This window comes from Microtus pennsylvanicus, chromosome 11, assembly GCF_037038515.1.
Source record: "Microtus pennsylvanicus isolate mMicPen1 chromosome 11, mMicPen1.hap1, whole genome shotgun sequence".
Taxonomy (NCBI): Eukaryota; Metazoa; Chordata; class Mammalia; order Rodentia; family Cricetidae; genus Microtus; species Microtus pennsylvanicus.
Window position 1 is genome coordinate 103,028,694 of NC_134589.1, and position 15,634 is coordinate 103,044,327.

Below are 15,634 nucleotides of genomic sequence, written 5' to 3' on the forward strand. Positions count from 1 at the left end.
TAATGAAATAGAAGAAGAAAGTCCTGTATAATCTTATCATCTATATGCAACTATAGGGAAAGGTTCTTTCATATGCTCACATTTTGCACATAGTTGTTTAAAATTTACTTTTCAAGTCATGACATATGTTTAGGTTATGTAAAAAGTATGCAGTATACCAAAAATGTGAGGGAAATTATTGATAGTTTTTTTTCTACCCCAGAATTTAGTTTTCTAAAATACTATGTGTCTTAGGGTTTTCTTGCTGTGACCACAGCACCTCCTGTAAAAGAAAACATTTAATGAAGTGGCTTATAGTTTCAGTGGTTGAGTCCATGATGGTGACATGGTGGCATGCAGGCACAGAGGGTGCTGATACTGAGAATCCTACACCTTGATCAGCAGGCAACAGGAACTGAACTGTCTCACTGTATAGCTTGACCATAGGAGACCTCAAAGCCCACCCTTACAGTGATACATTTCCTCCAACAAGACCACACCTACTCCAACAAAACTTTACCTCCCGTTAGTGCCACTCCCTTTGGGGGTCATTTTCTTTCAAACACTACACTGTGTAAGCATACCAACAGTTTATGTACATAACTAAAATTATACACATATTTAATTAAATTTTGAGGCAAAAAAAATTTTTTTCCTTTATAAGAATTGTTATGGAGGGCTGGAGAGATGGCTCAATGGTTAAGAGCATTGACTGTTCTTCCAGAGGACCTGGGTTCAATTCCCAGCACCCATATGGCAGCTCACACTGTCTGAAAATCCAGTTCCAGGGGATCTAACACCTTTATACCAATGCACATAAAATAAAGTTAAATAAATCATAATTCTTTTTTTAAAAAAAGAGTTGCTGTGTATTGACGGAGGCTACTCATTTGTTTCCTGCTGTAGTCAGAGGCTATTCATTTGTTCCCAGCTGCTAACACCCGAAATAATCACACAGAAACAATATTATTTGCAATATAGTTTGGCCAATAGCTTAAGCGTATCTTTTAGCTAGCTCTTATATCCTAAACTAGCCCATCTCCATTAATCTGTGTATCACCACAAGGTCGTGGCCTACTGCCAAAGTTTCAGTGGGCTCCAGCAGAGGTGTCTGTCTCCTGTGGCAGCTACATGGCTTCTCTCTGACTCTGTCTACTCTCTCTCTGCATCTCTGTTTCGATTTCCTGCCTAGCTTTACTCTGTTAGCCATTTTCCAAAAGCAGCTTTATTCTTTAACCAATAAAAACAACACATAGAGAGAGGGACCTCCCACACGAGCTGTCGTCATGGTGTCTCCTTGCAGCAATAGAACCCCAAATTAAGACATTCCTCAACTTGCTTTTTGATCACAGTGTTTCATCATACAATAAAAACCATAACTAAGACATAACACATAACATAAGTAATAAACAGATATGTTGCTGAGCTAAAAGCTCGCCTAGCTGGGGAAAATCTGACAGATTCACTTAGGACCAGTGGTAGAACAATGAGAGCACTGGAAACCGGTGAGTGGGCAGTATGGAAAGTCAAGGCACAGACATTGGCAGAGTCCCAGGGTCTGAAGAGGAAGGATGAATTCGTTTCTGTGCACTGTGGTAATGATATTGCAGACTAGGGTCAATAGAAACATATTTTCTTATAGTTCGGGAAGGTGGAAGGCCAAGGTCAAGCTAGCTCTATTCTGAACCCTTTCTTTTACTTATAGACACAGAGTATCACCTTCTCCCATTCCTTTTAGTTATCCTCTCCCCCACGTCCTCCTTCCTTTTCAGTTTTTGTTCCGCTGCCTCTCTGTGTGTATGTATATACAAGTGGACATGGCGTGGCATGTGGGAAGGTCGTAGGACAATTTGTAGGAGTCAAATTCCTACAAATTCCTCCTTCTACCATGTGCGTTCTGGAGAAAGTACCTTTCCCCCCAAGCCATCTTGCTGTCCTCCATTTTGGTTTTTAAATTCAGAGTCTATATGGTCCAGGCTGGCCTCAAACTCATTCACTGTGTAGTCGATACTAATCTTGAACTCTTAACTCTATACCTTTACCTATCAAGTGCTAGAAATACAAGCAAGTACACCATAACCAGTCCAAATAGCCAGCCACCCATAGTTTTTCTTTTGTGTGAATCCACTATGGTGTCTTTTGATAAGTCTATTTTCTCTTATGAAGACACCATACAGATTGTCTTGTCTACCTCATGACCTTATTTTTACTGGGTCACTTCTGTAAGGTCTTTGTTTCCAAATATAGTCACATTCTTAAGTACCAAGAGTTATGGTTTCAATGTATAAATCAGGCTAGGAGACAATTCAGCTTATAAAAGTAACTCATAGGTAGGAACAATCTTAGAGAACTGGTCTATGGTTCCGACTGAAGTAGGTCAGCTCAGGGTGAGAGAAAGGGACTTTCTGGCACCAACTTAAGGAAGATCAGCATGTAAATGGGTAACTCTATTACAACAGCTCCTATTTCCTTGTTTGGATAATCTTACTATGGTTATGCAAGATGTCAACACGTGGGGAGAATTGGGAAGAGAGTATGTGGTGACTGGGCACTGTGGCAGAAGCAGGAGGATTAGGAAGAATACTAATTACTAATTAGTAATTACTAATTACTAGGTTACTTGAGCCCTGGATGCAAACAAAACAAAAGATCAAAGGTATGTGGGAATTCTTTGTATTTTTTGTTTTTGTTTTCTTCAGATGGCATCTTGTAATATAGCCTAGGGTGGCCTCAGCAGCTCCTACCCCAAGTACAGGAATGACAAGGTCTGCCATCACATCCAGCTTCCTTTGTATAATTTTGCTACATATTTTGAAGTCTGGAATTATTTCAAAATTAAAACACTGAGTTAGTGAGAGGATTTAAAAGATTAAGGCACTTGTCTCCAAGTCTGACTGCCTGAATTCAATCCCAGGATTTACGAAGTGGAAGGAGAGAACTGCCCTTCACCACTCGAGGACCCAAGTTTAATTTCAGCACCCCCGTGATAGCTAATGATGTGTGTGACTCTGTGGAAACCTGGCGTGATATTAATGTGCAGGCAACACACACACTAAAAATAAAAATCAAAAATATAAACAAAAGAAAATATCCTTTAAAAGGAGTTAGATTTTTTTTAAAGAAAGGAAAAATTAATATGTTGAACAAACAGAAGAGAGGAGTGATATTGAATGAGAGACTGGCTATCAAGGAACGAGGAACAGGCAGGAAAAGGGTCAAATGGGTTGCAGAACGTCAGAGTTTCTAACTGCTGCCCATATACCCTCTCACCTTTGCTTTTGGAGCAGGTACCATAGGTCTCCAAACCTGTTTGGGGGTGGCAGGGGTCACTGAGACACAAGCTGAAGTGGGGAGAGTAGTCAATACATCATCCAGTACTATTTCATTCAGGAAATGTCTCAGCCTAACCTTTGACGTTTGGCCCGTAGTGACGTAGAAAGGCTACGTATTGTGTGCTAAAAGAATGAATTCCCTGCATACAAGCATCTCAAGTACATTGACACTTTGGTAGCAGAGCTAGCTTGCTTTCCTCATTTTTATTGCAATAGTGGGAAACTGAAGCCGGGGCTTTCTGCACTACTACAGAGCTTCTTTTCAGCCCCACATGTTTAGAAATAGGATTCACGTGTCACAAAATTTAAGTCCACTTTAAATTGGACCCTGTGGCCCAAACCTGTAATCCCAGAACATGGAAAGTGGAGGCAGAAGAATGGGAGTTGAAAGTCGTCCTCAGCTAAATACGGAGTTGGGGCTCAGTTTGGAACACATGAGATCCCGTTTCAAACAAACAAACAAACAAATTTCGATTTTAAAGTGTAGGAGCCACTGGTTTTTGGCATATTCACAAAGCGTGAGGTCATCACCAATGCCCCGGTGGCAGCTACAGTTCTTACAATGCCCAGCCTTTGGTAATGACATTTCTGCTTTTTGTCTGAGCGCCTCTCCTCCTTCTGGAGAGTTCTTGTAAATTGCCCAAACAGGGTGGACCCCTTATGCTGCAGAGGCTCCGCCCTCCCGATGGCCAACCGTGACGGGATTGGGCACGCGGGCTGGGTGTGCATAGTGGTATCCAATCGCCCTGGCGCCTGCGGCTCAGTCAGGTGTGCAGGAGCGGAAGGCACCCTGGGCGGTATGGCGAGTTGGTGGCGTGTGTTTCCACTCGCGGCGCAGCGCTATCCGTGGCCCACCAACGTGCTGCTCTACGCCGGCCTCTTCTCGGCGGGTGATGCGCTGCAGCAGCGGTTGCGGGGAGGCCCGGCCGACTGGCGCCAGACACGCCGCGTGGCCACCCTGGCCGTAACCTTCCACGGCAACTTCAACTACGTGTGGCTGCGTCTTCTGGAGCGCGCGCTGCCGGGCCGCGCGCCGCGCACGGTCCTGGCCAAGGTGCTGTGCGACCAGACTGTCGGTGGGCCCATATACCTGTCGGCCTTCTACGTCGGTGAGGGGCCAAGGCGCAGATCGGAGTCTGGGATGGGGCACTACAGGCCCGGCAGGAGGCTCGGGGAGTGGGGAAGATTGGGGATCGCGGAGACCTGAGATCAGAAACCACTGGGGCTGAGGCAGGAGGTGACAACTCTGCGGCCAGGGAGGCAGGGCTGGAATGAGGCCTTGAAGCAGCAACAGGAGGACTGGATATTAGGGGATTTAAGGTTTCCGTGGGGAAGAATTTGGGGGCTGCTGGCCGGAAAACTGGAGATCCAGCGTGCCAGGGATTCAGTGGGTTGGTGTCAGAGCTGAGATGCTAAGGTGTTCAAGAATGAGTGAGTAAGTGAGTGTGGGGTCTATTTTCCTCCAGAAAAGGATACATCCAAGAGACTTTGGCTTAGCTAACCTCCTAGTAGCTGCATCCTTGTGCTCCACCTGTTCTGGGAAAACCACACAGCCAATACACCAATTCAAAAATGAGGGGATCGGTGACTCTGGGGGCAGAGCGGGTGGAACCTGAGATTACAGAGAAGTCATTTCCAGGGCCTTAGTCTTGCTTGGGCAACAAGAGTTCCCTGAGGTGAGGGGCAGGGAGTCACAGGGAGAATGGGAGGGGGTTGTGTACCTGAGAAGGAGTTTTCTTCACGCTGGGCTGGATGGCTTGACCCTTGGTGCAGTGACTAAGGGGTTAGTCAAGTCCTGTGACTTGACAGGCTAGATTCCTATTGGATCTTTGAGATATCACAATACTAAGGTAATACGAATACAATATAAGGCGGATACTCTCACAATTCCCATGCATGTTACAGAATGAGAAGACATGGATGGAGGGATTTGGAAGTTCACCAGAAGACAGCATAATCCAGGCTTCAGCCATGTTCTTCATCTTGATGTTGGTAGTCATAGTAGGAAACTGGGAAATGGTGCTGTCCCAGAGTGTGGGAGACACCTAGGGTGAAGGCCTGAGGCCTTCTGATATCACCCGTCTGGATTTTTGCTGCGTCTTGCTTCCAGATTTGTGGTTCAGTCCCCCTCCTTCATGTTCCAGTGAAGGGGAACATGAGCTCCTTCAAAACTGATGGTCAGGGCCTGCACCTGGACACGGGCTTGCTGCCTGCCTCTCTAAACACTTCTTTAGACAAAGCCACGCTGTTTAGTGTTCATGGCAGCCCTCCTGCCTCAGCCTCTTGCTTGCTAGCTTTCCAGTGCCACCATGACTAACTAGCTGTAAGGCAGTCACGTGACGTGCTGATGTAAGGACTTAGCATTAACTGGGTAAGCAGGTCACAGTACTACAACAGTTGCTGGGTTCTGTCTCGTGTAATTGACTAATAACACACTCTTATTCCCACCCCCATCCCCCTAAGTGCACAATCAGGGCTGTCAGAATTTTTAAGGGTTGTTTTTACACACCTTTAATAGTAAGGTTCTGGCTCTATTTCTCAAATGTTAAACTCTGTTTAGAATATACTGATGGGAAAATTGTAGTTGCTGGAATGTCCAGGGCCCAGTAGTTTGTATCTTTAAAGGAATGAAGTTAGGTGAGAGTTTGTTAGAGTGTGGGTTTACCATGCTGGAGGCCCCAGGTTTAATCCCAGCACAACTTAAAAAGAACAAAGGAAAGGAAGGAGAAGAAAAGGGGGAAAGGTTAATTTGTTGTTGTTGTTTTCAAAGTTGGTGCCAGGGCTGCAACTCAGTTGGCAGAGGGCTTGGACTCTGGACTCTGCTCCCAGCAACACATGTCTGGGGATGGTGGTTCCCATCAGTACTTTTCCAGCACGTGAGAGGCAGAGACAGAGGATCAAATCATCTTTGGCTACCTAGTAGTGAGTTTGAGACCAACCTGTGATACTTGAAGTCCTCCTGTCTCACAAAACAACAAATGAGCTGGGTGTAGTGGCTCACACCTTTAATCCCAGCACTCGGAGGCAGAAACGTGTGGATCTCTGTGAGTTCGAGGCCAGGCTGGTCTAGAGTGAGTTCCAGGACAGCCAGGGTTGGAAAGATGACTCAGCAGTTAAGAACAGTTGTTCTTGCAAAAGGCCAGGCTTCACTTTCCAGCACCTACACTGCGGCTTGCAACCTTATCCACAGCATGTGGTATACATACATGTGAGGAAAGACACCTGCTCCTAACCCTGACCACCGTGGAGCCCACAGGGTGGAAAGAGAACTGACCTCAGCACGTTGTTCTTTGGCAAATGCAAACACACAGTAAACAAATAAATGTGAAATAAACACAAACTAGAAAGACACCAGCGAGCTCATTATCCGATACTAGGATTAGTTTGCATTTTGTGGATTCTTTGTTTAGATAAAGAATAATTCTGCTATAACTTTTATACCTGGCTATTCTTACTTCCTACTTGGTGTTCCTTTAAATTAGGTTTTAAAACAGTTATTTCTGTTTTCCTGTTGGGTCAACAGCCGCATAGTGAATGGTTGGAACTGGATGTGCCTGGATGCTGTTGGGATGAGACAGTGGTCGTTCTGCTTCTGAACTCCCTCTGCTATGTTTCTATAAATAGGTATGAGCGTTCTCCAGGGAAAGGATGACATATTTTTGGACCTGAAGCAAAAGTTCTGGAATACATATAAGGTAAGGCTGGCTTTTGAAAATCTAATTGTATCTTTTTAAATATTTTTAACATTTGTTGAGAAGGCTCAGTGGGTAAAGGAGTTTGCTGCCAAGCCTGAGGACTCACATGGCCACTCTCACAGTGGTCCCTGAGCTCCACGCACGTGCGTGAGCACCCCCAACAGTGATATTATTTATCTAGTGGAATGATGGGGCTTAGGAGTGTGGGAGATCTCTCCTTCACTGTGTGGATTCCAGAGGTTGAACTCAGGTCCTCGGACTTAACAGCAAGCTCCTTTCCCCATTGAGCCATCTTGCTGGCCCACCTAGCTTTTCTTTCAGTCTCTTCCCTTCTTCCCCCTTTCCCTTCCTTTTCTTCCTGCTTTTTTCTTTCCTCCCTTCCACTCTCTTTTTCTTTCCCTACTTCCCTCTTTCCTTTCTTGAGCAATGATCTCTATAAATTGACCAGATTGGCATTCAGTTCACTGTAGCTCAGACAACCCTCAAACTGGTGATTCTCCTGGGACCTCAGCCTCTGGAGGAGATGGAATTACAGGTTTATGCCACTAGGATAGACTCAAAACAACCATGATTAAGTTAGACTTAATCAACTTTGGTTGATCTGGGAATCCAATATTTCAAAAAAGCATTGTCTCAATTTTGTGACATTTTGTTTTGTTTTAATTTGAAAATGAATATCTCATGATGTCACCCAAACTAGTTTACAATTTTTGGGCTCACGTAACCTTCCTACCTCAGCCTCCCAAGTAACTGAGACTGTAGGTCGGTGCATCTGCTTCTCAGGGACAGGAAATAAATAAACACTGTCGCTGCATTCAGGCGGGTGTTCACCATGATTTCTTACTTCATTAGATTTATTCTGATCAGCAATCACAATTTATTCAATAGGTTTCCAAACCTATTTGTAAAACAGGAATTGTGGGCAGTGGGCCGTCAAGGTATCGTCCCCACTGTTGGTGCAGCGATGTGTGTGTTCTGTTGAGTCCTGTGAAAGAGCCTTCTCCATGTCACAGAGGTGTTTCCCAGGCTTATTGCTAGTGAAGCAAATCTACTGTTGTGTTCTTTCTTCAGGACAAAGGTCTATGTTGAACCAACACTACCCATGCATTCAGTGAGGGCTTGTTGTCTTCAGGCCTGGCAAAGTCAGTGACATTTCTCAGCTTTGACCCAGCACTAGACTGATTCAACTAATAATAATAATCAGATAAATTGTCAGGATCCCAAAATATATCTCTAATGTCTTACATGTACTTAGTCTCTGTCTGGGGTAGAGCATCTTAGCAGTGCTGAGGGTAGAGCTATAGCTTGGAGGTAGAAGTGTTTGTTTAGTGGAGGGGTTCTCAGTTTAAAGACACAAAAGCCAAGAAGACACTATGAAGCCACATTGAGCTGTCACTTGCAGTGTTTCCAGGATCTTCTGGTGGATGGATCTGAGCCCAGAACCAGCAATGTCCATTTGATGATTGAAGGTAGACTGGAGATCTGAAGCCAGAGAACCCCAAAGCCCCCATAGTTAGAGACATTTCCTGCAAGGAAGGGGTTTAGAACTCTTTCTACTTCTCTTGGGGTAGAAATTGTGCCTCTACAGCGACCTTGGAATGTGACTTCCTTGTCCTTTATTTTAGAAGGGAGTGAGGTTTCCCATTATATCAGATTCAAGAGAGATACACACATATGACATGTTTTATTAATTTAAACATTTATTGATTTTGTTGTTTGTTTTGAAACAAGGTCTCACTGTGTAGCCCAGGCTGGCCCAAACCTATTCTGTACTCAAGGCTTGTCCCCAAATGTTCAGTAATCCTTCCTCAGCTGTAGTAATATGAGTGGCGGGGCTGCATCCCCAGCACCCCGGCCGCCTACATGGCTAGCTCTATGCCCCGAAATAATTACATGGACACTGTATTCTTTTAATCACTGCTTGGCCCTTTAGCTCTAGCCCTTACTGGCTAATTCTGATATCCCGATCAACCCATCTCTAATAATCTGTGAGCACCGGTCTTACCGGGAAGATTCTAGCCCAAGTCCATCCTGGGTCGGAGCTTCATCGCATGTGTCTGCCCGGGAGTGGGGCATGGCGTCTTTCTGCTCCCGAGAAGAGAGCTGTGGAGTCTGAGCTCACTTCCTCTTTCTCCCAGTGTTCTGTTCTGTTTACTCCACCTACCTATGTTCTAACCAATGAGGACCAAGCAGTTTCTTTTTATTTAACCAATGACCTTCCTCCATCACTCAGCCTCCTGAGTGCTGAGATTATAGGCGTTGTTGGCTACCACACTGTGCTGTATGTCAAATGTTAGAAAGAAGAGGAAGCGGAATTGGCAGTACAGGTCATTGGTAATCTCTTCCCTTAGTACTGCCTTGGTGCAAGACCTAGGATTCTTGGCATGCCTTATGTCTTTATTTCCTTTTCAGCACTGGGATTAGACCCAGGTCCTCACATACGATAGGCAAGTAACCTATCACTCCCTACCTACCCCAGTCTATTATTGTTATTATTATTGAAATTATTGTCTTATGTAGCTAAGGCTATTCTTGAGCTCATTATGTAGCTGAGACTTGAACCCAGAGATTTGTGAATGCTAGGCAGACATTCTACCAACTGAACCATCTCCTCAGCCCTATTTACTTATTTTTTTTTTTGCAGTGGATCCCAAGCATGCTAGACGTGCGTACTACCCATGAGTTATACCAAGCGTTTTTTTACCAATCATTTTTGAGGAAGTGACTCACTAAGTTTCCTAGGCAGATGTAGAACTTGCAATCCTCCTGCTCAGTTTCCCAAGTAGCTGGGATCATACAATCTTCCAAGTAGTCTGAGCCTCTTTCTCCTCCATTCTCTTTCCCCTTCCTTCACCTTCCCTCTTTCCTACAGTGCTGGGGCTATCATCCAGGGTCTTGTGCATGCTAGGTACTTGTGCACCATTTCTGACTACCCTGCTGTGCTGGGTACTGTGTGGTGAGTCTTCCCGGCCCTGGTGTTTACCAGGTGCCACTCAGCTTTGGACTGTGAGCAAGGGCGGGCTCTTCTGTCCACTTCTTTATGGTGGGTATGTACTCTGGGAGTCTTCTTTATGGTGGGTATGTACTCTGGGGTCTTCTTTATGGTGGATATATACTCTGGGGTCTTCTTTATGGTGGGTATATACTCTGGGGTCTTCTTTTTTTTTTTTTTTCGAGACAGGGTTTCTCTGTGGTTTTGGTTCCTGTCCTGGAACTAGCTCTTGTAGACCAGGCTGGTCTTGAACTCACAGAGATCCACCTGCCTCTGCCTCCCAAGTGCTGGGATTAAAGGCGTGCGCCACCACCGCCCAGCTTGGGGTCTTCTTTATGGTGGGTATGTACTCTGGGGTCTCCTTTATGGTGAGTATGTACACTGGGGTCTTCTTTATGGTGGGTGTATACTCTGGGGGTCTTCTTTATGGTTGGTGGGTGTGTACTCTGGGCTTCTTTTTTTCTTCCAGCAGTTTATAATTCATTGTGATGTTTAATTAATTTTGATGCTTGCAAGCATTCCAGAGATGGCCAGTGGAAGGTCCTTCAAGCTGATTTCTGTGTTCCTGCAGAAAAAATCCTGTCTTTCACACACACACACACACACACACACACACACACACACACACACACACACACCATACATACTCTACCTCCCAAGTGCTAGAATTAAAGATTTGCCAACTGGCTCATGTATATATTTTATTTTTTAATTTTATTTATTTTGATTTTTCGAGACAGGGTTTCTCTGTAGCTTTGGAGCCTGTCCTGGAACTAGCTCTTGTAGACCAGGCTGGCCTTGAACTTACAGAGATCCTCTTGCCTTTGCCTCCCAAGTGCTGCCATTAAAGGCGTGCACCACCACTGCCTGGCTCGTGTATATATATAATTTATTTATTATGTATACAATATTCTGTCTGTGTGTATGTCTGCAGGCCAGAAGGGGGCACCAGATCTCATTACAGATGGTTGTGAGCCACCATGTGGTTGCCGGGAATTAAACTCAGGACCTTTGGAAGAGCAGGCAATGCTCTTAACCACTGATCCATCTCTCCAACCCCTCGTATATATATTTTTAAAAATTAATTATTGAAGTGTAGTGTCTCATACTTATAATCCCAGCACTCAGGAGGCTGAGGCAGGAGGACTACTATTAGTTTGAGACCAAACCGAACTACAGAGCAAGACCCAATTACAAAAGCAAATAAATAAAAAAATGATTTTAAAAATTAAAATGTTGGCAAGATGACTCAGTAGGTAAAAGGGCTTGCCACCAGGTCTGAGAACTTGAGTTCAGTCTCAAAGACTTCTGCAAGTATCTTCCGACCTACCTACCTATAAACACACACACACACACACACACACACACACACACACACACACACACACACTAAATATATGTATGAAGAAATTTTGTAGTGTCAGCTAATCTTGTTCTGTACCAAGAGATAGCATTCACTCAGGAGGCAGAGGCAGACAGATCTCTGAGTCTGAGGCCAGCCTGCTCTACAAAGCAAGTTCCGGGACAGCCAAAGCTGTACAGTGAAACCTTGTCTTGAAAAACAAAAACAAACAAACAAGAACTGTTTGGATTAGCCAGGTATGGTAACACGTGCCTTTTTGTCCCAGCAGTGGGAGACAGAGGCCGGCGGATCTCTGTGAATTCTAAGGCAGCCTGATTTATAGTGTGGGCCAGACTCCAGGCCAACCAATGACACCATAGTGAGGCCCTATCTCAGAAAAAATTTCTTTTGATTTGGAATATACTTTGAATAATTCACTGATAAAAAACGTATAATATGAGGCTGGAGAGATGGCTCAGCGGTTGAAAGCATTGCCTGCTCTTCCAAAGGTCCTGAGTTCAATTCCCAGCAACCACATGGTGGCCCACAACCATCTATAATGAGGTCTGGTACCCTCTTCTGGCTAACTGTATAAATAATAAATAAATAAATATTAAAAAATGTATATATTATATTCTGATACTCACTTGGAAATTATAATATATAAATACATGTGATTATTTTAAAGTGTCTTTTGCTTCCAGAATCTCATGCTGACTTTTCATTCCACACTTACAGCTAACAAAAGGTGTCCTCAGTTACAAGCTGTGCCTTAAGTCTCCACCTGCTCTATTTGCAAGGTGTCAGGAAGTCTCCATTTCATCAGCTCAGAGTGCAATCCAGTCCTTGCTGGGCAGCCTACATGCCTGACATTTCTAGTGTCTTATAGAATGAACTCTGCTTTTGTTTTGTAACTAGACAGCATTCTAATGTGGGCTTTCTTTATTCCAGAGCGGTCTGATGTACTGGCCCTTTGTGCAGGTGAGTGCCAAGCTATAGCGAATCTGGGGCAGGAGGCTGGAGAGATGGCTCAGCCATTAAGGGCTAGGCTCACAACCAATAATAAAAGAGAATCTGGGGCTGGGCCTTGGCTCAATGGTAGAGCATTTGCCTGTCATGTGCTGGGTCAAAAGTTCAGTCCCTAGCATGGAATAAAAACAAAACCCAAAACAAACTGTTACCTATGCATTCCTAACAGACTCTTTCTACACTACAGCTGACCAACTTCAGCCTTGTCCCTGTGCACTGGAGAACAGCGTACACAGGACTGTGCGGTTTCCTCTGGGCCACCTTCCTGTGCTTTTCCCAGCAGAGTGGTGACGGCACAGTGAAGTCCGTGTTCATCCTCTTTCGCAGGAAGGAGGCGAGCGACAGGCCCCCAGAGGAGTGAGGAGTCCAGGACTCCCGTAGAGACTCGGTTTTGTGTCTCCATTGCTCTCGGTCACCTGCAGCAGGCCTACGTCACCAACCAGTTATTATGGGTTCCATCATGAAGAATTCCTTTTCCATAGGCCAACTTGTTTTGAAATTATCAATGATTTTTTTTTAACTGTTATCCAAACCTTTCCCATTCATTCCAGCCTGAAAGTCTTCCTTCCAGGTTTTCACATCTCTAGTGCTTTGGCTAAAATCACAAGTGACAGGTGACATTTTGAAGTTATTAATATTTCTATTCTAATATTATAAGGTCAGTTGAGTTTTAAAAAGCCTCCAGTTTTGATTGTTTATATTTCTAGCCTAAACTCAGGCTATTTCCTACACATGTTAGGATCAAATTGCCTTTTGTCCTTATAGTTCAGTTCCTATGTATATAGAGTTCAGTCAAGACATTTGAATAATAAGCCTCCCCAGATACTCGATAATAATTTATTACATCAACACTGAAGTTCTTTGTTTCTTTTTTGAGGCAGAGTTTCTGTCCTGGAACTCCGCCTTGCGCATGCTGAGGTTATAGGCATGCGCTGTCATGCGCCGTCATGGCCGTCATGGCCGTCATGCGCCGTCATGCGCCATCATGGCCGTCATGGCCGTCATGCGCCATCATGGCCGTCATGGCCGTCATGCGCCGTCATGGCCGTCATGCGCCATCATGGCCGTCATGGCCGTCATGCGCCGTCATGGCCGTCATGCGCCGTCATGGCCGTCATGCGCCGTCATGGCCGTCATGCGCCGTCATGGCCGTGATGCGCCGTCATGGCCGTCATGCGCCGTCATGCGCCGTCATGGCCGTCATGCGCCGTCATGGCCGTCATGCGCCGTCATGGCCGTCATGCGCCGTCATGGCCGTGATGCGCCGTCATGGCCGTCATGCGCCTTCATGCGCCATCATGGCCGTCATGCGCCTTCATGCGCCATCATGGCCGTCATGCGCCGTCATGGCCGTCATGCGCCATCATGCGCCGTCATGGCCGTCATGCGCCGTCATGGCCGTCATGCGCCATCATGGCCGTGATGCGCCGTCATGGCCGTCATGCGCCGTCATGGCCGTGATGCGCCATCATGGCCGTCATGCGCCTTCATGCGCCATCATGGCCGTCATGCGCCGTCATGGCCGTCATGCGCCGTCATGGCCGTGATGCGCCATCATGGCCGTCATGCGCCTTCATGCGCCATCATGCGCCGTGATGCGCCATCATGGCCGTCATGCGCCATCATGCGCCGTCATGCGCCGTCATGACCGTCATGCGCCATCATGCGCCGTCATGGCCGTCATGCGCCATCATGGCCATCATGACCGTCATGCGCCATCATGCGCCATCATGGCCGTCATGCGCCGTCATGGCCGTCATGACCGTCATGCGCCATCATGCGCCGTCATGGCCGTCATGCGCCGTCATGCGTCGTCATGGCCATCATGCCTTGCTCCCCCGCTGTTCTTCCATCCAGGCACAGCACTCTTAAATTGACAGCTTCCAGCTCTGCAAAGAAGAAATTGACCAACGCACCCTCATTCCTACATATAGGAAATAAAATATTTGATTTCTTAATTACAGTAAGTGAAAATTCTAGAAAACAAATTATTTCCTTCCTCTCTAAGGAATAACACTAATCCATATTGTATAAGTGTACACGGTTTGCATTAGTCCTCTCGCCTCTGGGAGGATTACTTTTTCTAAATGCTAGGACTACAGACATGAGCCACCATGCCTGACCTGTGTGTGTGTGTGTGTGTGTGTGTGTGTGTGTGTGTGTGTGTGTGTGTGTGTCTGTGGTACTAGGGATAGATTCCAAGGTCCTGTGCAAGCGCTCTGTCACTAGCTGTACCCGAGGATGCTAACAGGATTCTTTCATAATTCAGTGCTTTAAAGTGAACACAAGAAGCATCAGCCAGCCTTTCACATCTACTCAGCTTGTCTCATCTCAGCCAGCCACTGTCAGGTTTCCAAAGGTGTGATGGGTCTGCTCGGGAGACTCGTGGAGGAGGATCACTCCAGCCCAGGAGTTCAAGACCGAACTGGACAAACAGCAAGTCCCTGTCCCCAAACCACAGAGATAGACATTTCAGCAGTCTCGCCTACAGAGTGCCTATGGTTTCGCTGCCAATACGGCATACTTGACAGATGTTAAGATGAAAAACACTGACTTCTGAGTTTGTCTGGAGAATGTATATTTAAGATCATTTTTAGAATTCATACTTAAATTTCTAAGCAATTTATATGGTTTGTGATATGTTGGTATAAATTATTAGCATGCACCTTCTAGGTGTCTAAGTTATTTAACTATAATGGGTATAAATGCCCTTTGCATTAGGGTAGTAGTAAGAACAATTCTTGATGACTGTATGCATTTGAAAGTTGGGTGGCTGTGGTGGTATGCCTGTAATCTCTGGAGCAAGATAGCTTTAGCTTGACCAGCTGAATGGAATTCATGAACTCAGGGTTCAGCAGGAGATATTGTATCAATGTAGTGTTTGAATGAGAGTGGCTCATGGATTTGAATGCTTACTCATCAGGGAGGGGCACTTTTTGAAAGGATTAGAAGGTGTGGCCTTGGAGTGGGTGTGGCCTAGAGGAGGAAGTGTGTCACTGAAGGTGGGATTTGGGGTTTCTGAAGCCCAAGTCAGGCCCAGTGTCTCTCTCTTTCTCTCTCTTCCTGTTGTCTGTGGAACCATGTCTGCCTGCATGCCACCCTGCTTCCCACCAAGATGCTGAAGGGTGCAGGCAAAAGCACCTTGGCCCATATACTGCCATTTTGTCTTCAGACTCCATTTTACTTGCAAGGTGAAAGAAAGTTCAGGTTCCCAAGCCCTAGAGGAACTGAGAACTTTCCAATGGCTGACCTGCCTCCTCCCTAA

General features: G+C 45.7%; 1 protein-coding gene across 5 annotated transcripts; it reads left to right on the forward strand.

The window, feature by feature from the left end:
- The first annotated feature begins 2,603 nt into the window (after window positions 1–2,603).
- Window positions 2,604–13,225, forward strand: Mpv17l (MPV17 mitochondrial inner membrane protein like). Of its 5 annotated transcripts, none has more exons than XM_075942096.1 (5): window positions 4,031–4,420; window positions 6,936–7,006; window positions 8,409–8,475; window positions 12,292–12,321; window positions 12,697–13,225. In XM_075942096.1, exons 1-5 carry the CDS (start codon window positions 4,111–4,113, stop codon window positions 12,831–12,833), a joined length of 615 nt encoding a protein of 204 aa, XP_075798211.1. In that variant the 5' UTR covers window positions 4,031–4,110; the 3' UTR covers window positions 12,834–13,225. The 5 variants fall into 5 exon arrangements, with proteins under 5 accessions (XP_075798214.1, XP_075798211.1, XP_075798213.1 ...); XM_075942098.1 differs by having other exon boundaries at window positions 12,557–12,805; XM_075942099.1 differs by lacking the exons at window positions 4,031–4,420; window positions 8,409–8,475 and adding an exon at window positions 2,604–2,635 and having other exon boundaries at window positions 12,557–13,225.
- Window positions 13,226–15,634: the final 2,409 nt, after the last annotated feature.